The sequence below is a fragment of the Emydura macquarii genome, unplaced genomic scaffold, assembly GCF_026122565.2.
Source record: "Emydura macquarii macquarii isolate MOO-44397 ecotype Brisbane River unplaced genomic scaffold, CSIRO-AGI_Emac_v2 contig_2834, whole genome shotgun sequence".
Lineage (NCBI taxonomy): Eukaryota > Metazoa > Chordata > Testudines > Chelidae > Emydura > Emydura macquarii.
This window is the reverse complement of record NW_027132971.1, coordinates 4,954,474-4,975,227: the sequence shown is the minus strand read 5'-3', so window position 1 is coordinate 4,975,227 and position 20,754 is coordinate 4,954,474. Positions and strand designations below refer to the sequence as shown.

General features: G+C 40.3%; 1 protein-coding gene across 5 annotated transcripts in view; it reads left to right on the top strand.

The window, feature by feature from the left end:
• The window catches only part of INPP4B (inositol polyphosphate-4-phosphatase type II B), a 426,088-nt gene that overhangs the window by 212,750 nt on the left and 192,584 nt on the right, over window positions 1-20,754 (top strand). For all 5 annotated transcript variants that reach the window (XM_067567968.1, XM_067567967.1, XM_067567972.1 and 2 more), the window contains 2 exons: window positions 3,620-3,699; window positions 17,982-18,093. In XM_067567968.1, coding sequence (XP_067424069.1) covers window positions 3,620-3,699; window positions 17,982-18,093 — 192 coding nt within the window. The remainder of the gene's footprint in view (window positions 1-3,619; window positions 3,700-17,981; window positions 18,094-20,754) is intronic.

Below are 20,754 nucleotides of genomic sequence, written 5' to 3'. Positions count from 1 at the left end.
TAAAAAGAAAAGTTAAGGGAAAGGGAATGAAGGGGATAAGGCAGGGGAAAAGAGAGTAAGAGGGGCAGGTGTGGAGTGAAGCTGAGGTAAGGAGACTGAGGAAGGGAGAGCGTTGGAGCAAACAACCAATCAGTGCAAGACAGAAAATCTCCAGTCAAAACTGTTGAAAGTTCTCCAGAGATCCCAGCTTTGGCTGCTTCTGCTCCTTTCTGCTGGAGTCTCTGGCTAGCTCTTCTCTGCACCCAAGGCCACGTGACTAGGAAGAGCATCGCTGCCTGAGTCCCAGTGCTCCCATAGTGGCAGCCATCTCCTCTGCACAGTTGTGGGTCTAGTGGGGTGCTGAAGGGTGGGATGGCTCTGGCTGGGCCCCATTTTACCTCCTTCCCTAAGTGCAGCAGTGCCTACTTTGGCTGCTTTCTGCTTCTACCACCTGGAATCAAAACATGTATAAAACATGTCTGTTTCTGACTGACGATAAAACGAGAGCTGGGGCAGATAGCAGACCATGGACCGGAAAGATTTTAAATTGATTTTTATCCTAAGGTACTGATTCTCCTTCTTGAACTACCAGGGCACATTGCTGGCATGGTTCCAATAGGATGCATTTGAAAAATGTACAACATGGCTGCAGAGTTATATCTTTGAGCAATCTGTCTATTTCAGCCTTTCATGTGGGCACTGCAGACATGTTTTTCTTTCTCTCTTTCTTTCTCTCTTCTTTGGCTAGGTAAGTGATTTAGTTTATTAATCAAACAATTCAACACACATCTGTGATAATCTATTATCACAGATGTCCCACCAGCACTAGCAAAATTATGGAGGACAACTAGCTATTCTGTAATTAAAGTTGTTTAAAGCTCAGTTTTGAAGCCCATCTAAACCACACGTGCAAAGCGGGATTGGTTTGTAAATTGACATGGTATTTCAGGGCCCAGAGTAAAATTGGCATATCTACTCCAGCACAGAAAAAGGAGTCCAAGGCCTGATCAACATAGCTACATTGGTCAGGGGTGTGAAAAATCCATATTCCTGAGTGAGGTAGCTATGCTGGCCTAACCCCCAGTCGATGCCATAGCTGTGCTGGTATAGTCTGTGTCGTGTAGACATACCCCAAGGCACCCTTTCAAATTCTAGGACCATTGTAAGGCAGGGTAACCCATTTCTATTGGATCCCTGGGCCATCAAATATTTTGTTTTAATTTTGCAGGTATTTTTAAATTACATGATCAAGTCTGGCCCAATAATTTTGGTTCTCATCATGAATTTAAGAATATGAAACAGAAAAAAATGTTTTGGAATCTGGATTAATGTGTTGTTGTATTAAGCAGTGTCCTATGAGATGTGAGAACCAGGGCTGGTTCCAGGGGCTGTCAGACCTTGCAGTGGTATAGGGCCTTGGTTTATAAAGGGTTGCCACAAGTGGCAGATTATTTGTTTCTCACCCCTTCAGTTCATATAAGAAATTATCACTGTTAATTTGTATTATAGCAGCACTTGTTGCCCTGACTGTTATAGGGCTCAAAGCCCTGTTGTAATTGGCAACTCTACAGAAGCATACAATGTTTACCATATAAATTGCATATTAAAAACGCAAAGGAATATTAAGACTGCAAAGTCAAGCACTCAAAAAGCCAGGAAATGCCAGAAGTAAGGTTGTACAGGCAACCTTAATTGGTCCCCCTTGTATGTTCGCATTATGATAGTCTGTCTTTTTTGCCAGAAAGGTGCGCTTTTACAGAGTGATAGTGAACATGTTACCTGTCTTGCTATAAAATCCTAGAAGAAACAAAGCATTTTGGGAGGTATTGTATTAACATCCACTGAGGTAAAAACTACCTCTGCCTTGTCTCCACTAGGATTTTACAGTGAGATAGGTGAGTCAAGTTAGCTATCTCACTTAGATGCATCTTTTTGGCAGTGAAAACCCAGCACAGTCTTTAATTACATAATCATACTATTCTACCCACTTTGTTTCTGTACTTTCTCTCAAGTCTCCAGTCTGCATCTTCTATACTTCCTCCTTTTGGTCCACCATTCCCTCCAACCTGCCTCCTTGGCAAGCTTTCTCTTTCTCTCAGCTTGCCTGTTCTACACCTTCTCCCTTCTTCCTTCCTTTCCTGCCTAACAGTGCAGCCAGGGATGGAAATTGAAACATTACATGGACATCAACATGATCAGGGGGCTTTGAACTTGGCTATACTGAGGACCCAGTTTTGAAACTTGGAAGCCAATTGTAGGGCTCTAAATTTGGACATTTAAATTGTCATTTAGTTTCCCAGCTATGCATTTTATGTACCTAAAAACCTATCTGAGCACTAAACTTGGGAGCCCACATTTGAAAATTTAAAGGCCCTGATTTAGACTGGCCTTGCCAAAGGAAGGCAGGATACAACTCTAACCAGATGGTGTCATACTGCTGCTGAGCAACTCTGCTGCACATGCTCTTCCTTTTCCAAGAGCTGAATGTGCTACCTCTACATGGTCCATGCTGACCCTGAGAGCAAGTTCAAGACCTATACTTGAATTCTCCCCTCCGCAAGCACATTGCATTTGCTGTTTGACCTTTCATTTTTTGTTAGTCTTACAAAATGAATAACAAAATTAATATTATACAACAAAAATGGTGCTTATTTGTTAATGTTAATTGCATATCTGTTGTGACTTAATTTAAAATATCATCTTGCTATCATTTATTCACATCAACTCACAGTGACTTGCTGTATATTTTTCAAAAAACCTCATGGAAGAAGGTTATAGGTTATTTTCTGTCCGTGTTCACTGTCCCTAGGATAAGAAGAACTCTGTGGTACAACTAATAATGCAAACTTTTAGTGCTGAGCACAGCGGGTATTGAGAGAGTGTAAAAAGTTCTTTCAAGAAAAAATGTGTTTGACGTTTGCTGTTTGCATGATTTCCTTGAGGATGCAAAAGCCTGACATTGGTAGAAAGACAATCTATAGCATAGCAGGTCAACAGAAATTTAGAAAATGTAGCTGAATGAGTCCATTTTCCCTTATTTGTACTGGAATAAATTGGTCCACCCTAGGTTGGAAATGCCAAAGGAAACATGCTTACAAACATTGCTATAAACTTGGAAAGTACAGCATTTCTATTAATAACTTACACTGCCCCCAACATAAAAATAGCTCCAGCAAGCAAATATATTAATATCTGGAGTACAAAGATGATAGTGCCTAAGGATTTGGGGAATTACTGCAAGAACAACATTGGTAAAACACTGAAGATTTAACATTTGTTGTGATTACTTGAGATCACAGAAGTCACTTGAATAGGAAAAAGCCCTCAAACTAAATGAAACTTTTCCCGTGGGTACATTTTACAGCCTGTTATTTGTCAGGTTGTCAGTTTGATTGTTTTTGATGAAAAAGATGGGTTCCTGTCTGTAAAAACCAAGCTTAACAAATTATTGAAAATGGTGTCACTGATGTATGAAGACATTCTGCAGGATAATGCATCAAGCCAGTGGGTTCCAATTTAAAATTTCTCTCTTGCTACCAAAGACGGATTTGCAGGCACAGGGCTGGAAATGAAACGATTAAAACTTCAGAAATTAATGACGATGTTCTCCTTTTTCCTCTCTTTTCCTCTGTGTTTGTAGCGAAACTTTCTGGGCTGCATTACTTTTAAAGTAGGAGACTTGGTGAAGTCAAAGGAGCAACAGTTGACCCTTACCCTGAGGTAGGTCTTTTTGTCTATTGTAAACCATTTCAAATTAATAACCCATGACATTTAATGAAACATAGCTAAGTAATAATCAAACTCAGAATTACTTCAGGTATATTAGATGTCAGCCTCAAGTGCCTCTGTTTGTACTATGCACAAAGCTAAAGAGAAATACCAATTATTTAAGTCAGAGCTTCCTGTGTGTCAGGTGAGAAAAGGTTACTTGCTCTTTGATATGATCTGCCTTGCACCTTCTGGGATTGATCACTGACATCCGTGTAAAGTAGATATGAAATGCTACCAAATCAGAATTGCAGTGCAGAACTCTGCACAAAGGTACATGACCACTCAAGGTGAAGGCTGTGGAGAATCAGGCCCAGTGTTTGTTAGATGTGGCACTATATTAACCAGAAGTAAGGATGGGTTTGTGTTTAAAACAATGGGCTGGGAAGCAGGAGAGTACAATTCCCAGCTCTGACACAGACTCGTGTGATCTTAGGCAAATCATTCAGGGCATAATCCAAATCCTTTTGAAGCCAATAGAAAAACTCCTGTTGACTTTAAAGGCTTTGGACCAGTCCCTTAGGATGTGATTTTTTCAGAGGTGTTGAGCCACCCGCAGCTACTATTGACTTCATCTGGAGTTTTAGGTGTTCAACATTTCTACATATCAGGCTCTTGGTCTCTTGTGGCTGTCTTTCATCTGTGAAATTGAAAATAATACTTCTTACCTCACAGGGATGTTGGGAGGAAAAAGTGCACTAATGTTTGTGAGGCCATCAGACTTTATGGAAAATGGGGGCCATATGAGTACTTAGATATCAGGATAGATCTGTCATTGAGACTTATAACCGTGTATTTGGAGTAAAGAGTTGTATTATATTAAATCCTTTGACCCCTTTCTCCTCTCTTACCCCTTGGAGATGTTGCACTAGAAGTCCACATAGAGCTGGATTTAGGGGCATAAGGGCTGCACACCCTGTCTTGGCAGATAGCCCAAACTCAAATGTATTCATCAGAACTGGAGCGGTTTCATTGTGTCAAGGCCCTTCAGCATCCATTTTGGAAAGGGCATAATTTTGGCTTTTATGTATCTGCACTCCTATTAAAAGCAATGGGGGCAGAGATATTACTTGGTTTAGAAACCAGGATATATTGACAAAGTGTGTTGATTTTATTTCTCCCTGTTGCATAAAATCCCAATATAACAAAATATTGGTTTATAATTTTAGCCTTAATGGGTTAAAAGAGGGAACTTCGTCTGAACTGAACCTTTGTAGGTTTTCTTTTTATCAAGTTTTGCTTTTGTCTCATACATTTTTGTACATCTAATACTAAAAGACAACAGCTAAAACAATTCCAATTGAACTCTAAAATGTATCAGCTAAAACAATTCCAATAGAATACTAAATTAAATTGTAGACTTCAATGAGTTGAAATTTAAGGCATTTTCAAAAAATTATGAATGTTGAATTGTTTTTTGAGTAGGGCTACGGGCCAAATTCTCAGACTTGCTCATCTCTCGTTATGTCACCAGGCAGTGCCGAAGGAGCCCAACTGTCCATACCTCCTCAATGGCAGTAAAATCTGGCTTTTTGGCATTCCCCTTCCTGCAGCATCCCTGTTTTAGGGGATGTGTGAGGGATAAGGGAAAAAGCCTGTTGAGGGCATAGAGCACAGTTTGACTGGCAATCTCTTCCTAGTTGGTGTACAGTCCCTTGGGAAGATCATTGCCAGCTGGTGGGTGTGTTTAGAGTAGCCCCGGAGCTGCTGTAACCTATGCTAGGTCTGGGACAGAGCCAGGCAGAGAATCAGGAAGCTGAAACCAACTCTCTGTAGTGCCAAATAAATATTGATTTTATCAGATAATCTGGCCCATATTTCCTTTTTACTGACGTCTTAGTATTTTCTTGCTCAGGTAAAACACAAACTAAACAATATAAAGATGGTTTTGTAGCCTTGGGTCCTCTTCAGGTAGGAGGTCTTTTATGGGGGAGGAGAGGAGCAGGGAGGGTGAAGGGCAGTACTGTAGTGTTGGTCTTTGAGGAGGGTCAAGGTATGTCTGTGCTGCAAAGAAAAATCCGGAGTGCTGAATTAGAGCTCAGGTCAATTGACTTGAGCTTACGGGGGGGGGTGGTGACAGGCAGTGGAGCTAAAAATAGCAGTGTAGACATTTGGGCTTGGGGTGAAGCCTGGGCTCTGAAAGCCTGCAAGCAGGGAGGGTGTTAGGGCTTTTCTGAGACCCTCAAGGTTTCAAAGCCCAGGCTCCAGCCCACACCCAGACCTCTACACTACTATTTTTAGCCCTGCAGCCTCAGTCCAAGAGCCCAAATCAGTTGACCCAGGCGCTAAGACTCGCTGCTGCAAGTCTTTTCTTGCAGTGTAGACATACCCTCAGTGACTTTGGTTTCTGATGAAATTCCATTTTTCACCAAAGATGAACTCTTTCTTTGCCCTCTCCCCTCCTTCGTTCTTGGAAGTGACTAAGGACACAAGCTAAGAATCTTTGTTCCTGAGACACTGATCTTTGTTCCTGAGACACTGATCAGGTTTTTAATCTATCCCTTCATTTTGGGTTTTCATTTTTGTTTTCTTTATATTACCGCCTTTAATGTTTAAATCACTGATATTTTCTTGACTGTCAACCAAATGAGTGTTTTAGGAGAATATGTGTGTCTATACGTAAATTATCAAAACTTTCCTGAACAGATCAGTTTGAGGTATTGTTTGGTTATGGCAAGGTGCAAAACCATCATCTTCTGAAGGAGCTTAACCATTGAGAGATTTTGGATCACAGTTTCTCTTCTGAAAATTCCAAAGGGCTAAATTATGGCTCATTTAAAAAATTGTCATCGAGTGGCGGTGATGTGCCGAACAATAAGGATTGGTGAATAAAACAGTACATTTGCCAAATAGAAAAAATTAGTCACCTTCAGCAGGCCAAATATTTCTGAATATCAATTTGGTAATATTTGTTCACTGGAGATGCAGTTCACCCATCCCTGTGCTGCTGTCAGCAAACCTGAGTTAGGAGCACTGATGGCTGCTTCAGGTAACTTAGACTGGTTTAGTTAATCAATTTTAGGGCTAGTCTACGCTAGAAGCTCTACATTGGTGCAGCTGCAGTGCATCTGGTAAAGACACGCTGTGTCGATGGGAGAGCTCTCTCCTGTCAACATAATAAACCCACGTCCATGAGAGGCGGTAGCTATATCGGCAGGAGAAGCTCTCCTACTGACATAGCGCTGTCCACACCGGTGCTTAGGTCGGTGTAACTTATGTCGCTCACGGGGGTGACTTATTCACACCCTGAATGACATAAATTATACTGAAGTAAGTGGTAGTATAGACCTGGCCTTTGATTGTAAGCTGTTCAAGACAGGGACTCTCTCTTACTATGTGTTTGTACAGCATTTGCTATTTGCATGCACAGTGTGCTCCAGTATTGGTTGGGGCCTTTAGGCTTTATTGTAATTCTAATATTACTAATAAATCCCTTCATCAGCCAATCACCAGTGATGATGGTATTCCCCATTCTTGGAAGATCCTTTCATTTCAACATATTGCTCTCACTATAAATGTTGCCGCAGGCTTGTGCTCTGTTACCCCTCCTGTTCAATGTGTACGGGACACCATTAGGAGAGATAGGACCTGCCATCGTCACTTTTGTACTGGATTATTGTAGTGTGATTTCCATTGAGCTATACAGGGGTAGAAGTGAGATAATGGTGCTCTTCTAAACTCTCCCCACAAAATTAAGCTCTATCCATCTGAGAATTGCTCTCAGTAGATTGTATAGATATTCCACATAAGATCATACATGCTCCCTGAGCTCCACTAGACGTCTCGAGTTTGGCTTCCCCTCTGTGGGACTTGGGTGCACCCCTTGATCTTGGTTTCTTCTTGAGTAGAGAAGAGAACAAGTGGTGGTACTCTGCCAAGCCTAGTTAATTGTGGTGGCAAAATAGAGTACAGTATGCAGAATTTCATAATGTGATCCTTCATGCCTTTCTGACGTGGGCAGTAAAATATTCAACAAGTTTGACACTTACAGTATTATCAGTGGCATCTGAGTTCATGTCCCATAGAGACACATGGGATAATTCATGCCTTTCAGAGCTCTTGTTTCAGGTTCTCTGGAAGTTCAGGCAGACATCACAGCATCGGTTAACCTTCAAAACCTGAAGTGAGAGTTTCTTTGCAATTGTAACATTTAGAAATTCACTAAAATAAATAAATAAAGAGAGAGAGACATCTGAGATTCTGGAAACAAGAAGGCAGCCTGGGAGAGGTGCTGGTATGCCATACCACTGTGTACTGCTCTAATTTGAGTCCTGAAGGTACATCTGAAGACCCACTTCCACATCAGAACTCTGTGGCTAGTGGAACTAACCTTACAAAAACAAGGGAGTTCACAAGGATTCAAGATAGACACACCAGTGTTTATAGATTTACCTTTTTGGGGGGAAAAATGTGTCAATGGGTCTCCCTGTGGTCTATACTATACTATGCTACTTTAAGAACATAAAATTGTATTCAAATTTCAACATTTCATTTTGTCCTTTACTTGTTCCTCTGAGATCCAAGCATTTCAATACAGTCTTAACTTTTATTCAAGGACAGAGGATAGGTGATAGAATATTTTTCAGGTAGATTTTTTTTTTTTTTAAATAATAATACAAGGATCAGTCCCACTTCTCTTTCTTTTCCTCCTTATTACTGTTGCCTCTTTCAACCCACGTGGATGGTCAAAGTTTGGGGCCGAGTGGGTGTTCCAGTAGAAATTGGTGGTAGTCAGGTATTTCTTTGATGCAGATTTGTTTATTTACAAAGAATGTACTGTGTCTCTGAATGCAAAAAAAGTCAAATAGCAGGAAACAGCTGCTTTTGCTCAGAGCACCACGAGTGCTTTTTGCAGCCTGCACCCTGACCCAAAAACCTCTCCCTGGGTTTCTGCCCGGGTGCGTGCGCGCGCGCACACACACTCTCTCATCTCTTCTGAGGCTGGGTTCACACTTGAAAATTAGATAGACCTAGCAGCTACATCAGACAGGGCTGTGAAAAATTTCATGCCCTAAGCACCGTAGTTAGGTTGACCTAACCCCCAGTGTAAACTTGCATAAGTTGATGGAAGAATTCTTCAGTCAACCTCACTACTACCTCTCAGAGAAGTGGATTAATGACATTGATGGAAAAACCCTTCCACCAGTGTAGGAAGTGTCTACACTGTGGTGCTATAGTGGCATAGCTGCACTTCCATAGCTGTAGCATCTGTAGTGTAGACATTCCTCCAGTGTCTTTATGTTCTGCCTTCTCGCACACTTGTGCCACCCAAAACAACACTCAGCGAAAACTCCTGGGCAGGTTAACACACTCCTTTTGTCTTAGATCTTTGTACGAGTAAGGTGAGCAGGATTTGGACCTGAATGTTGTAAAAAGACATTTATATATTTTTAAATTTTTGTATTTTAATTTTTTCTGCCATGGTAAAACTGCAGTGGCAGGCTTCAGTTTCTGTCATTGATCATCTGTAGTGATTGACTGAGGTTATGTCTACACTAGAAATGCTACAGCTGTGCCACTGTAGTGTAAATACTTACTGCAGCAATGGATGGGATTTTTCTATCACTGTAATAAATCTACCTTTCCAAGAGGTGATTCCAAGAGGAATTCTTCAGTCAAACTAGTAGTGGCTAAACTTGGGTTTAGGTCAGCATAATTACATAACACAGGGTGCGAAAGTTTTCACAGCCCTGAGTAATGTAGTTAAGATGACCGAACTTTGTAGTGTAGATCAGCAGTGGGTCTCTCTGGATATCTGCAGCTGATGAATCACAGAGTTCACAAGTTCAGTGACCTTCATCCTAAGTGAATTTGGAAACTCTCAGAATGCTTTGCTCCAGAATATTTGAATGAAAAGTCTGACATATCACAAAATAGAAAGAGCACATGTTCTGATATTTTCAATTTTCTTTTGGTGACTATTTCTATATCTAAAGGCCTCAGGCACAACTCAGGCTATTTCAGGAAGTGGTGATGGTTTTCATTAAGGTCTGGTGTACACTAGAAAAGTTATACCAGTATATCTACATTGGTTTGGGGAGTGGGTTTTTTTAACCAGTATAGCTTATTTGGCTTCCCAAACTTGTTTTGCTGCATAACCCTCCGGATATAGTTAAAATGGAAAACTATAGACAAGTCCAAAGTGACACACGTCTCTGTAAATGAATGATGAAGGCTAGCCCCAGCACTGTGGTAAAGAATACTGTGCTGCTGGAGGCATAATCTGTTGGAAGAAACAAAGATCCTCCTGTAACATACACAAGGAATGGGATGTTAATGGCGTCTTTGCAAAATTTCAACTCAGTTAATTACATACTGTCTATTAAAATTTCCTCTTTTTTCCCACAAACTTGGATACAGCTTTCTGTTTTACTTCAGTTTCTGTCTCCTTGTTTAGGACTGTTGTGTGTTGTTATGGTTACTAAGGATTCCTTATGGTTATTCTTTTTGGACCCTCATTTTGTAAAGTTTCATTCTGCAACATGATAGACACAGTAAACATGCAAGTTATTTATTTGCCCAAGATTTTCAAAAGTGACCATTGGTTTTGTGTACTTTGGGTGCTTGATATAATACATCTTGAAAGGGCTAAAATATCAGTGGATGGATACTCAGCACTTTCTGAAAATCAGGCCTCCTTAATGGGTCTCAAACTGGACATCCTAAAACTGAGGCAACCCAAATCACTAGTCACTTCTGAAAATCCTTGGTTATTTATCAATCTCTGTTATGATTGTTGTTTGTAAAATTATTACTATTTTTACTAGGGATTTACAGAGTCTTCTGTGAAGGAGCATATTCCATATATGTTCTGTGTTTCAATTTGAATAAGTATACAGAAGTACAGATGCTTATCAAAACATGTCCATGCTTCTTATACAGCCCAAATTCAAAATATCTCTCTGATGTCCAGCAAGTCTTGTGAGATCACCACCACATCCTGGTTTTGGCTGATCCAGAATGCCAAGACTTTGTCTAGACCAGAATTTAACTGTGTGATGTTGGCATGTGTTACATGGTAAGAGTCTGATGTAGACAAGACGTTTAACACATTTTGAGCTGGTTTATCTCTCCTTGTCTACACTAGACCTTTACAAGTGTTAGTTAGTGTATGCTAACATTATGTCTTTAAATCCTACGTTAACCCAGCCCAAGAGAATAACTGTTCTTGTGGTATGTCACCAAACCAAGAACTGGCAAAGGCATATGAAAATCTCTGTAAAGCTTGTTCCTTCCTAGTTCTTAATCTCCTGAGACAGCATCCTGGTTTCAGAGTTCTGTATTCAGTAGGGCTTTGGGGACATGTTCATAGGGAAAGATTAGTGACCTTGTTTATTTTGTTCAAGTGGAGCCGAATTCTGACCACACTTATATGATTGTAAATTAGGGCCCCAGAGTTGTTTTTCAGGTTAAGAAAGTGAGAAATAAATTATTGCTAAGTCACTGTAGGATTAAATAGCTGTATTTTGTCTTATTGAGTTAAGAACCACCTAAGTTAAGGATGTACTGCTAAAACAACTTAGCAGTGCTGAGATGGCTCTTGAGCACAGTTGCATGACTTTTTCCCCCACTATCATAAATTAACAAGTAAATTAAATGTAAAAACTAATGTTTATGTAATATTAAAGTGCCAAAATCAACACACAAGTCAGGAAACAAAATGTTATGATTTCTGCAGCAATTTTACATCAGCTACCTGAACATATTGGTATGTGTGCTATTTGACTTCCTTACTAAATATGCACCATAACATGATGTTGATTTAATTTTCAAATGTATGTCCATAAAATATATAGGATAATACCACAGAAACCATTAACGTCTCCATTTCTTAACTTTTCAGTGATTTATTCCTCAGCCTTAAAATGGCATTTTCATTAGTTTTTGCTCTCTGTCTTATTTTATATCACCATTTTCATAGTCAACTGTACTGTACTCTCACTTAAGTTGTCATTAACTCTTCCCTCTCCTCTCCACACATACAACCTGTGACTATATATTACTATTTCTTCTTCCACAACATCTCTAAAATCCAACTTTTCCTCTCTGCCCCAAAAACTAAAATATTCATCCATGATCTGCTCATTTCCCATCTTGATTCTTCCCTCTCCCCTCCCTGCTTCTTATCTCTGGAGTCCCTGACACATGTATCATTTCACTTGACCATCAAAAACGTAGACACTAAAATTATCTTTCTTGCCCTTTAATCAGACCACTTCATCCTCTGCTATTGCATTCTTCCACTCACATCCCATGCTCTAACATGAATTTTAAATTTCTTGTTACCTGTGTTAAAGGCAAGTGTCCACCTCTGATCTCATCTCATGTAATTTGCCTTTATGTCCCCTCCACTTAGTCAAAATTGCAGTCATTAAAGCCTGTTCATTTCCTCCCATTCTCATTTCTGTGCCTTTTTTTCCATGGTACTCCATAAGCGTAGAAGTGTGTGTGTACCAAATCCAAATTATTCCTGTGGGTTCCTGGTGTGTGTCATCTATGCGTCTGTCATTTTGTATTGTATACACATTATGGCGAAGACTGTTTTCCTTTTGTCTCTTGTGAGCACAAAGCACACTGTTGGTCATTAACAACTTCGTATTGTAACTGCTAGCATAAATGTGATATAAAGCACACTGAAGCAGTGAATGCATAGAATCATAGAGTTGGAAGGGACCTCAGGAGGTCATCTAGTCCAACCCCCTACTCAGAGCAGGACAAACCAGGACTAACCTCAGCTAAATAATCCCAGCCAGGGCTTTGTCAAGCCGCAGCTTAAAAACCTCTAAAGATGGAGATTCCGCCACCTCCCTAGGTAACCCATTCCAGTGCTTCACCACCCTCCTAGTGAAAAACTTTTTCCTAATGTCCAACCTCGACCTCCCCCACTGCAATTTGAGACCGTTGCGCCTTATTCTGTCATCTGCCACCACTCAGAACAGCCTAGCTCCATCCTCCCTGGAACCCCCTTTCAGGTAGTTAAAGGCTGCTATCAAATCTCCCCCCTCATTCTTCTCTTCTGCAAACTAAACAAGTCTAGTTCCCTCAGCCTCTCCTCATAAGTCTTGTGCTCCAGCCCGCTAATCATTTTTGTTGTCCGCCGCTGGACTCTCTCCAACTTCTCCACATCCTTTTTATAGTGGGGGCCCAAAACTGGACACAATACTCCAAATACTGCCTCACCAATGCCGAATAGAGGGGAATAATCAATTCTCATGATCTACTGGCAATGCTCCTATTAATGCAGCCCAATATGCTATTAGCCTTCTTGACAACCAGGGCACCCTGCTGACTCATATCCAGCTTCTTATCCACTGTTACCCCCAGGTCCTTTTCTGCAGAACTGCTGCCTAGCTCATCGGTCCCCAGTCTGTAACTGTGCGAGGGATTCTTCCGTCCTAAGTGCAGGACTCTACACTTGTCCTTGTTGAACCTCAACAGATTTCTTTTGGCCCAATCCTCCAGTTTGTTTAGGTCCTTCTGTATCCTATCCCTACCTTCCAGGGTATCTACCACTCCCCCTTAGCTTAGTGTCATCTGCAAACTTGCTGAGGGTGCAATCTACCCCATCCTCCAGATCATTAATGAAGATGTTGAACAAAACCGGCCCCAGGACCGACCCCCGGGGCACTCCGCTTGTGACAGGCTGCCAGCTAGACATGGAGCCATTGATCACGACTCGTTGAGCCCTGTGCTCTAGCCAGTTCTCTGTCCATTTTATAGTCCATTCATCCAACCCATACTTTTTTAACTTGCTGATAAGAATACTGTGAAAGACCATATCAAAAGCTTTGCTAAAGTTAAGGTATATCACGTCCACCGCTTTCCCCACATCCACAAAGCCAGTTACCTCTTCATAGAAAGCAATCAGATTGGTCAGGCATGACTTTCCCTTGGTGAATCCATGTTGACTGTTCCTGATCACCTTCCTCTCTTCCAAGTGCCTTAAAATGGATTCCTTGAGGACCTGCTCCATGATTTTTCCAGGAATTGAGGTGAGGCTGACCGGTCTGTAGTTCCCCAGATCCTCTTTCCTTCCTTCCTTGAAGATGGGCACTATATTTGCTTTTTTCCAGTCATAAGGGACCTCCCCCAATTGCCACGAGCTTTCAAAGATAATAGCTAATGGCTCTGAAATCACATCAGCCAACTCCCTCAGCACCCTCGGGTGCATTGCATCTGGCTCCATGGACTTGTGTATGTCCAATCTTTCTAAATAGTCTTGGACCTGTTCCTTTAGCACTGCGGGATGTTCACCTCCTTCCCATCTGTGCCGCCCAGTGCAGTAGTCTGGAAGCTGACCTTATCTGTGAAGACAGAGGCAAAAAAGGCATTGAGTACCTCGGCTTTCTCCACATCCTCTGTCACTAGGTTGCCTCCCCCATTCTGTAAGGGGCCCACACTTCCCCTAATCTTCCTCTCGTTGTCTCATCCTGCTCTACTTAATTGTGTGTGTGTATGTGTCTATGTATCTATTCCACACACAGTATGACACATACAGAATTCACAGCATACTAATTCGTTAGTACAACAGCAAATATCAACAATTAGTTGTTTTAACCTAACATAAGTAGGATCTGTGGTCTTTTTTCACTTCTTATTTGTTTATTTTACTGTTTCATTTCTCTCTCTCTCCACCCTCCCCCCCATCCAGGCAAGAATTTAATCTCATGTTTATGTGTTTGAGTTCTAAATGCATGGCATGTCTGTCTGAAAATGCTCATGTACCAATGGTACTTTAAATTCAGTGTCTGACACAGCTAATTATGGTTTCTCCCTGGGCATGTATAGAGCTTTGTTGATTTGTGTGCCTGTAGCACTCAAAAATAAGATTTGTTTTCATATTGTGATTTAACTTTTCCATTTGCTGTGGGGAGGTGAAAGAGGGGTGGAGGTGGACCACAATATCAAGATATCAATGTTTTAGTTTCATTCTATAATAGTACATTTATTTTATTGTTTTATATAGTTCTTACATGTTTCAGCTTGTAATGCTGAAGATTTTAATAGAATGTGAGTGGTATTCAAAAATACTAATATTAAACATGAAGTATAGTAAAATTAAGCATTGATTTACTATATAGTTTAAAATTCGTATAAATAGAACTACAATACAGACAGATATTGTACTGTGTCCAGTGCCATATTTCCCTATGGGCAAAGCCTAAAGTAAGGACAAATGAAGGGAAACATCCAGCAGTCAAGAGAGAGAAAAGGGACCTACAGGTGTTTTGTCAAAAACATTTCTATTATTATTTTGATTTGTTTTGGTCATGTGTCTCTTATGCCCCCCTTCACCCCCGTCACTCCCTGGTGGGTTCATTTGCAAGTTGAGTCCAATTCTGAGGACTTTTGCTTTCTTTTATACCTCCTGACTCACACGTAGACCAGGCTGCAGTAATGAGCAGTTAATGAATAAATTAAAGTAGAATCAGACCTATTGTGTCCAATACATTCTAAAATATGCTTACAGGTTTATTTTTTGGCCTGGAAAATTCATTTCCTACAAAGATTGTGAGGGTAAGATTTTACTTCCTGCACTTAGGAAAATGAAACATTTTAGTTTCAGTCCAAGGCGATAGAAAAGATTAAATTCATCACTCCCTGAAATTCTTGGTTAAATTATTTAAGGCTAACTGGTAATGTGACAGAAGTTCAGCATGCTGATCAAAATGCATTAAACTGTTTTGAATTGTCAGTCTTTTACCAGTTGCTCCTGCCATGAAAATTGAGTTTTAAACAGAATATTTGACCTGGCAACACCATACTCCCGTTCTCGTCATAGTCTGATTTATCCATTCATTACTGCAGCCTGGTCTACGTGTGCCAGCTGTGACATAAGAAGGAGAAAAGAGAGAGAAAAATTAGGTGAAAGCTGTAGGTCTGTAGTAATTCAAAGGATGGAGGGATCTGCCATGAGTCCATTAAACTAGTTTTACCTTTTGTTTTTAAAAAAACACTAGCAAATTATTTTTTCATAATTTTTGTAACTGTTTATGTACTGTTCATAATAAATACCCTTTGGAAATTGAAAATCCGATTCTTTACTAATAATTTCCACTTCTATTGCATGCTCATTGGTCAGTTAATGGGTAGGGTTGCTTGAGTGCTGAACTGCTGTGTTGTTTGCATGTGTTTGTTTTTTATTATTGTTTGATGCATTTGGTTTGGCGCAAGTAAAAACCCACATACATAAACTATGAAGAATTATATAAAAATTTTACAAAGTCCATGAAAGAAAAGATGGTATTTCTGCATTGTCAGAGTACATCCATTTGAACGTCTCTCATTTTAGAAAACAGTGGCTAGTACCAATAAGTAAACATTTATCTTAAACTAGAGAGGTCACTACATTTTGAAAACGTATTGTTTTCAAACAGGAAAATATCCCAAGTTACTATGCTGAACAAGGCCCTGATCCTGTAAAGACTTACACATATGCTTAACTGTCCACACTGTGATTAGGCCCATTGACTTCTCTGGGATTATTCATAGTGTGTAAAATTAAGGACACGTGAGAACAGTGCAGAGTCCCACTGAAGTCAGTAGAGCTCTGCACAAGTGCAAGGAAAAGCTCATAAAGTTCTCATTGCAGGATTGGGGCTCATATTATGTTGAGGTAGTTACTTAATCTCCTTGTCTGTTTCCCAATTAGTGAAAAGTGGAAAATAATACTTATTTCCTGCTTCCTGTCTGAAGATTGATTGGTTAGTTTTTGTAAAGCACCATAAAAACGTTGATGTTGAGGAGGAGGTGTGCAATGTTTTCTCTGTGAAAATTCTCCAAAGAATGTGGTGTACTTTTTTTTCAAAATGAAACTATATTTCCTAACAATTTTCAGCTTCTGTAAGTTATTCTCTCCCAATATGACAACCATATAGCCCCTCCTCTAGTGTCTTCATTGGCTTCCTGTTTCTTATTCCATAGCAAATTCCAGGTCCTCATTTTCACCTATACGGTTATACATAATATTGCCTCCAAATACATCTCTGCTGTCATTTCCCTCCCTCATTCTCTGTGCACTTTCCAATCTGCTCATTTTATTATAGAACTTCCTGTCTCTCTTAAGTGCTTGCAGTGTTATGCCTCTTACCATTCTGTCCCCTGTACCTCTTCATCCTCCAGTTCCTGTCCTCTCCTTTTAAAACCCAACTCTTCAATAATCCATCCTCCTTCTTCTCACCATTCATAAATCCCATAAACCTTCCTCTCCTAATCCTGAACCGTGTTGCAGTCAGTGGGAGTTGAGGAGGCATCCAGCACCTTGTGGGATGAGGTTTTAAGGCCCTAGATGCTACCCAGAGATGGGCTATCCCATCATAAATTTGGAGATCCAAATCTAAACTTTATTTCTTTGACTCATTGACAGCAAACTCAGTAATACAAGAATGTTTCTTCCCGACTTATTTGCATGGTGAAGTAGAAATATCTTCCCAATAGCTGAGGAATGGTATTGGTACTTGAAGTTAGATATAGAGAGGATTACCAAAGAGTGTTAAAACTTGCTTCACTATTTTGGTTTGGCAGCAAGTTTAGTGATACATGGCATATGTCCTTTCTTCACAGATAGAGTTAGAAACCAAAGTATTGACGTGTGCAGTAAGTTGGCAGGTTGTAAAACGGAGCATTGGCACAGTGCATAATGGAGTTTTCCTAGAAGTACCCTAGAACAGGTCTACACTCCAAACTCACATTGGCATAATTGCATTGCTCAGGGTTGTGAAAAATCCATCCTCTGAGCGATGCAGTTATACTGATCTAACGCCCGATGTAAATAGTGCTAGGTGGATGGGAGAGCTGTTCCTGTTGACATAGCTATCGCCTCTCAGGGAGGTGGATTAACCACGCCAATGGGAGAAGGTCTTCCATGGCGTAGTAGCACCTTCACTAAAGTGCTACGGCAGCTTTTTAAGTGTAGACTTGCCCCCTAGTCATGAGAATTTTTAGAATGAACATTCATATTTGTGAAATAGTTCCATCTTTTTTTAAACAGCAGTCACCCATCTAGAGTTTAACCAATATATTCAAAGTTCTCCTTGTTATAAGCAGTGTGGGACAAATACATTGCTGACCTATTGTTAACATTTGCTTTATGGTAGTAGAAAATGAGTTCAATACAGATGAATGTGGCTACAAAATAAATAGAACAAATGTGTACTGACATAAATATTTGTACTGAAGTTATGAGAGGCTGCTGAAGAATTAAACTTTTTATTTTTCATTATTTTTGGTTTCAGAACTTCTGATGGTGGAAAGACAGTTGGTACCATAGAAGTCAGCCTTGTGAAGATGGGGGAGACAGAAGAGGAGGAAGTAGACCACATCACAACAGATGTGCAGGGACAAAAGGTAGGAAATCAGTCAACCCACTGTAAAATTAAATTAGAATGATCAGCGGTGCCAGATGCCTGTATTACTAATACCACACTGGGGTTTAAGTTCTTGTTATTCAAAAAAGCTAAATGAGAAATCAGCTCTGGAATAAAGTACAATATGTGTGCTCAGCTCTCTGAAATCAAAATACATTTGCATAGAGCTGTGCCAAGTGATTCTCTATTCTCAAACTTTTCCCCTCTGTTTTGTTAGAAAGTATTTATTTAAACCTCAATCAGCGATAATTAACCACTGCTTGAGAACTGTCAGAATGTAGTTTGAGGCACTAATGTTGTGAAGGGTCTAAACTTGGCCTCGTCCCCAGGCTTGGTTATTCCTCTCTTGGTGCAGCGCAGCCCTAGAATCTAGCTTCCCCTGCTATGCAGACCACTCTCCCCACTCCCAAACCCTCTTATTTAGTAGGGGCAGTAATGAGCTATCTCTACCATAGTGAGTCATCAGGAATTAACTGGTTTCTTCCAGCAGGGTTGCAATACTTGCTGATAGGCTGGGTTGACGGAAGAGCACAGCAATCATTTCAGTGATCTTTAAGATGCCTTTGTTAATGTGTGTAAATGGATATTTGCATATGTAAATTAAGTGTGACACAGTTACCCTATTTCCTGCTTGTGTGTGCAAACAAGTGAGGGTGCAGTTCCAGAGACAACTTTTGAAAATGTAGCACTTACTTTAAAACTTTGAAAATGTAGTATTTTCACTGTTGCCTCATCCATATATTGAAATACCCCCAACCAATTAGTTTTGAATTGGGTGTACTATTCAGTATGCTGTATGTCTACACAGCCAGTCATTCAGGCAGAAAGAAAGTGGCAGCGAAATCCAGATCTGGGATGTTGATTGGTACAAAACCACTGGTAAAGGGCAACATCTCCTCCTTGCTTACAAACTCTTCCCCAGTACGCTCACCACCTTCCTACAATTAGCTCTCCACGTGAGGATCTGGGTGTTAGTACCATTCAGAATTCACAGTAGGGTGAGGAATTAGTTGCATTAGCAGAGATTTCTGTCCTCATGTTAATAAGCCCTGAACATTTTACTAAGTGCAAGATCAGCCCAAAATAGAGGGGGAGAATACTAAAACAGTCATCTTGAACAAGAATTTATTATTCTAATCATTAAGGATCAAATGCTGACTCTTTGGCTGCAGAAATTCTCCTGCAGCCAAAGAGTGTAGCCCATGTGGTTCTGTTGTGCCGAGGGGAAGAATTCCTAACATGATGCAGAACTTTGATTAAGAGGAGTTCCCATGCACTAGAGAGCATGGGGAACAGATAGGTCCAAGGCTGGGAAGACTATGGGAGAGGCAGAGATGAGAGCAGTATATCTACTGCTACATGAATACTCTTGCCCTCTGTCCTACCTACTATGGAATGGGTGCATTGCAGCAGCCACAGAGGTTATGGCAGCCAGCTTATGGTTGTAGTAGCAGCTGCAAAACACTTTGTCAGGCTTTCCAACACCTGAAGGAAGGTTCCTGATTAGGGGGCTGCAGAAGAGAAGAATGAGGGGGGATTTGATAGCAGCCTTTAACTACCTGAAAGGGGGTTCCAGGGAGGATGGAGCTAGGCTATTCTCAGTGGTGGCAGATGACAGAACAAGGAGCAACGGTCTCAAGTTGCAGTGGGGGAAGTCTAGGTTGGACATTAGGAAAAAGTTTTTCACTAGGAGGGTGGTGGAGCACTGGAATGGGTTACCTAGGGTTACCTCCATCTTTAGAGGTTTTTAAGCTGCAGCTTGACAACACCCTTGCTGGGATTATTTAGCTGAAGTTAGTCCTGCTTTTGAGCTGGGGGTTGGACTAGATGACCTCCTGAGTTCCCTTCCAACTCTATGATTCTATTCCTTCTATCTTATTCTGCACTCAACAGAATGATGCAAAGTCTAGTTATGTTCTTGGGCTGTCTGCTATTGTTTAGGATTTAGACCTAAAGGAAGTGCAAGAACATAACAGATGTTGATTTGCTGCCTTTGAAAAGAAAAAAATCAGTTGACAGGATTTAAAAATATAGCAGTCTTAAAACGTTAAAGCTCAGAATTATACATGAGTGTGAAGCCAGAAGAGGAACCTTTAAAAATGGTTTAGGAGATTATGTAAAAGTAAGTAGCACTAAGAGATGAAATCAAGTGGGGAAAGAAATGTCAAAAAGAGGACAGTAAAAACAAAATAAATTAGCACTATCCCCCCACCCCTGATTCAAAATTGCTTTTATACTAAATCATGCTGCCTGCCTGTTGTTTCTCAGAGCAGCCCTGTTGAAAGAAATTCCTTTGAAATTTTATAACTTGTCAAAAATTATTTTATACTCTGCTATTGTCTTGTTGAAAACATCTGTTTACTGCATTTTGGGACAATCCTTCATGTTTTGCCTTCTTCTGTACACAAACTGCAGTGTTATAACCTTTTATTAAATGTTACAACTGAGTTGTACAGGGAGAATGCAAATTAGTAATTAAAAATTAAATTGCTTCAAGAAACAGGTAGGGTTAGAAATATAGATTCTCAGTAATATTTTGCCCAAAGCCTTTCATATTTAACTCTTTTATATTTCTTTGCAGCAACTTCTGAAAAATTCCATTTTTGGTTATGTTTCCTTTCAAGATGTTACATCTTTTCTC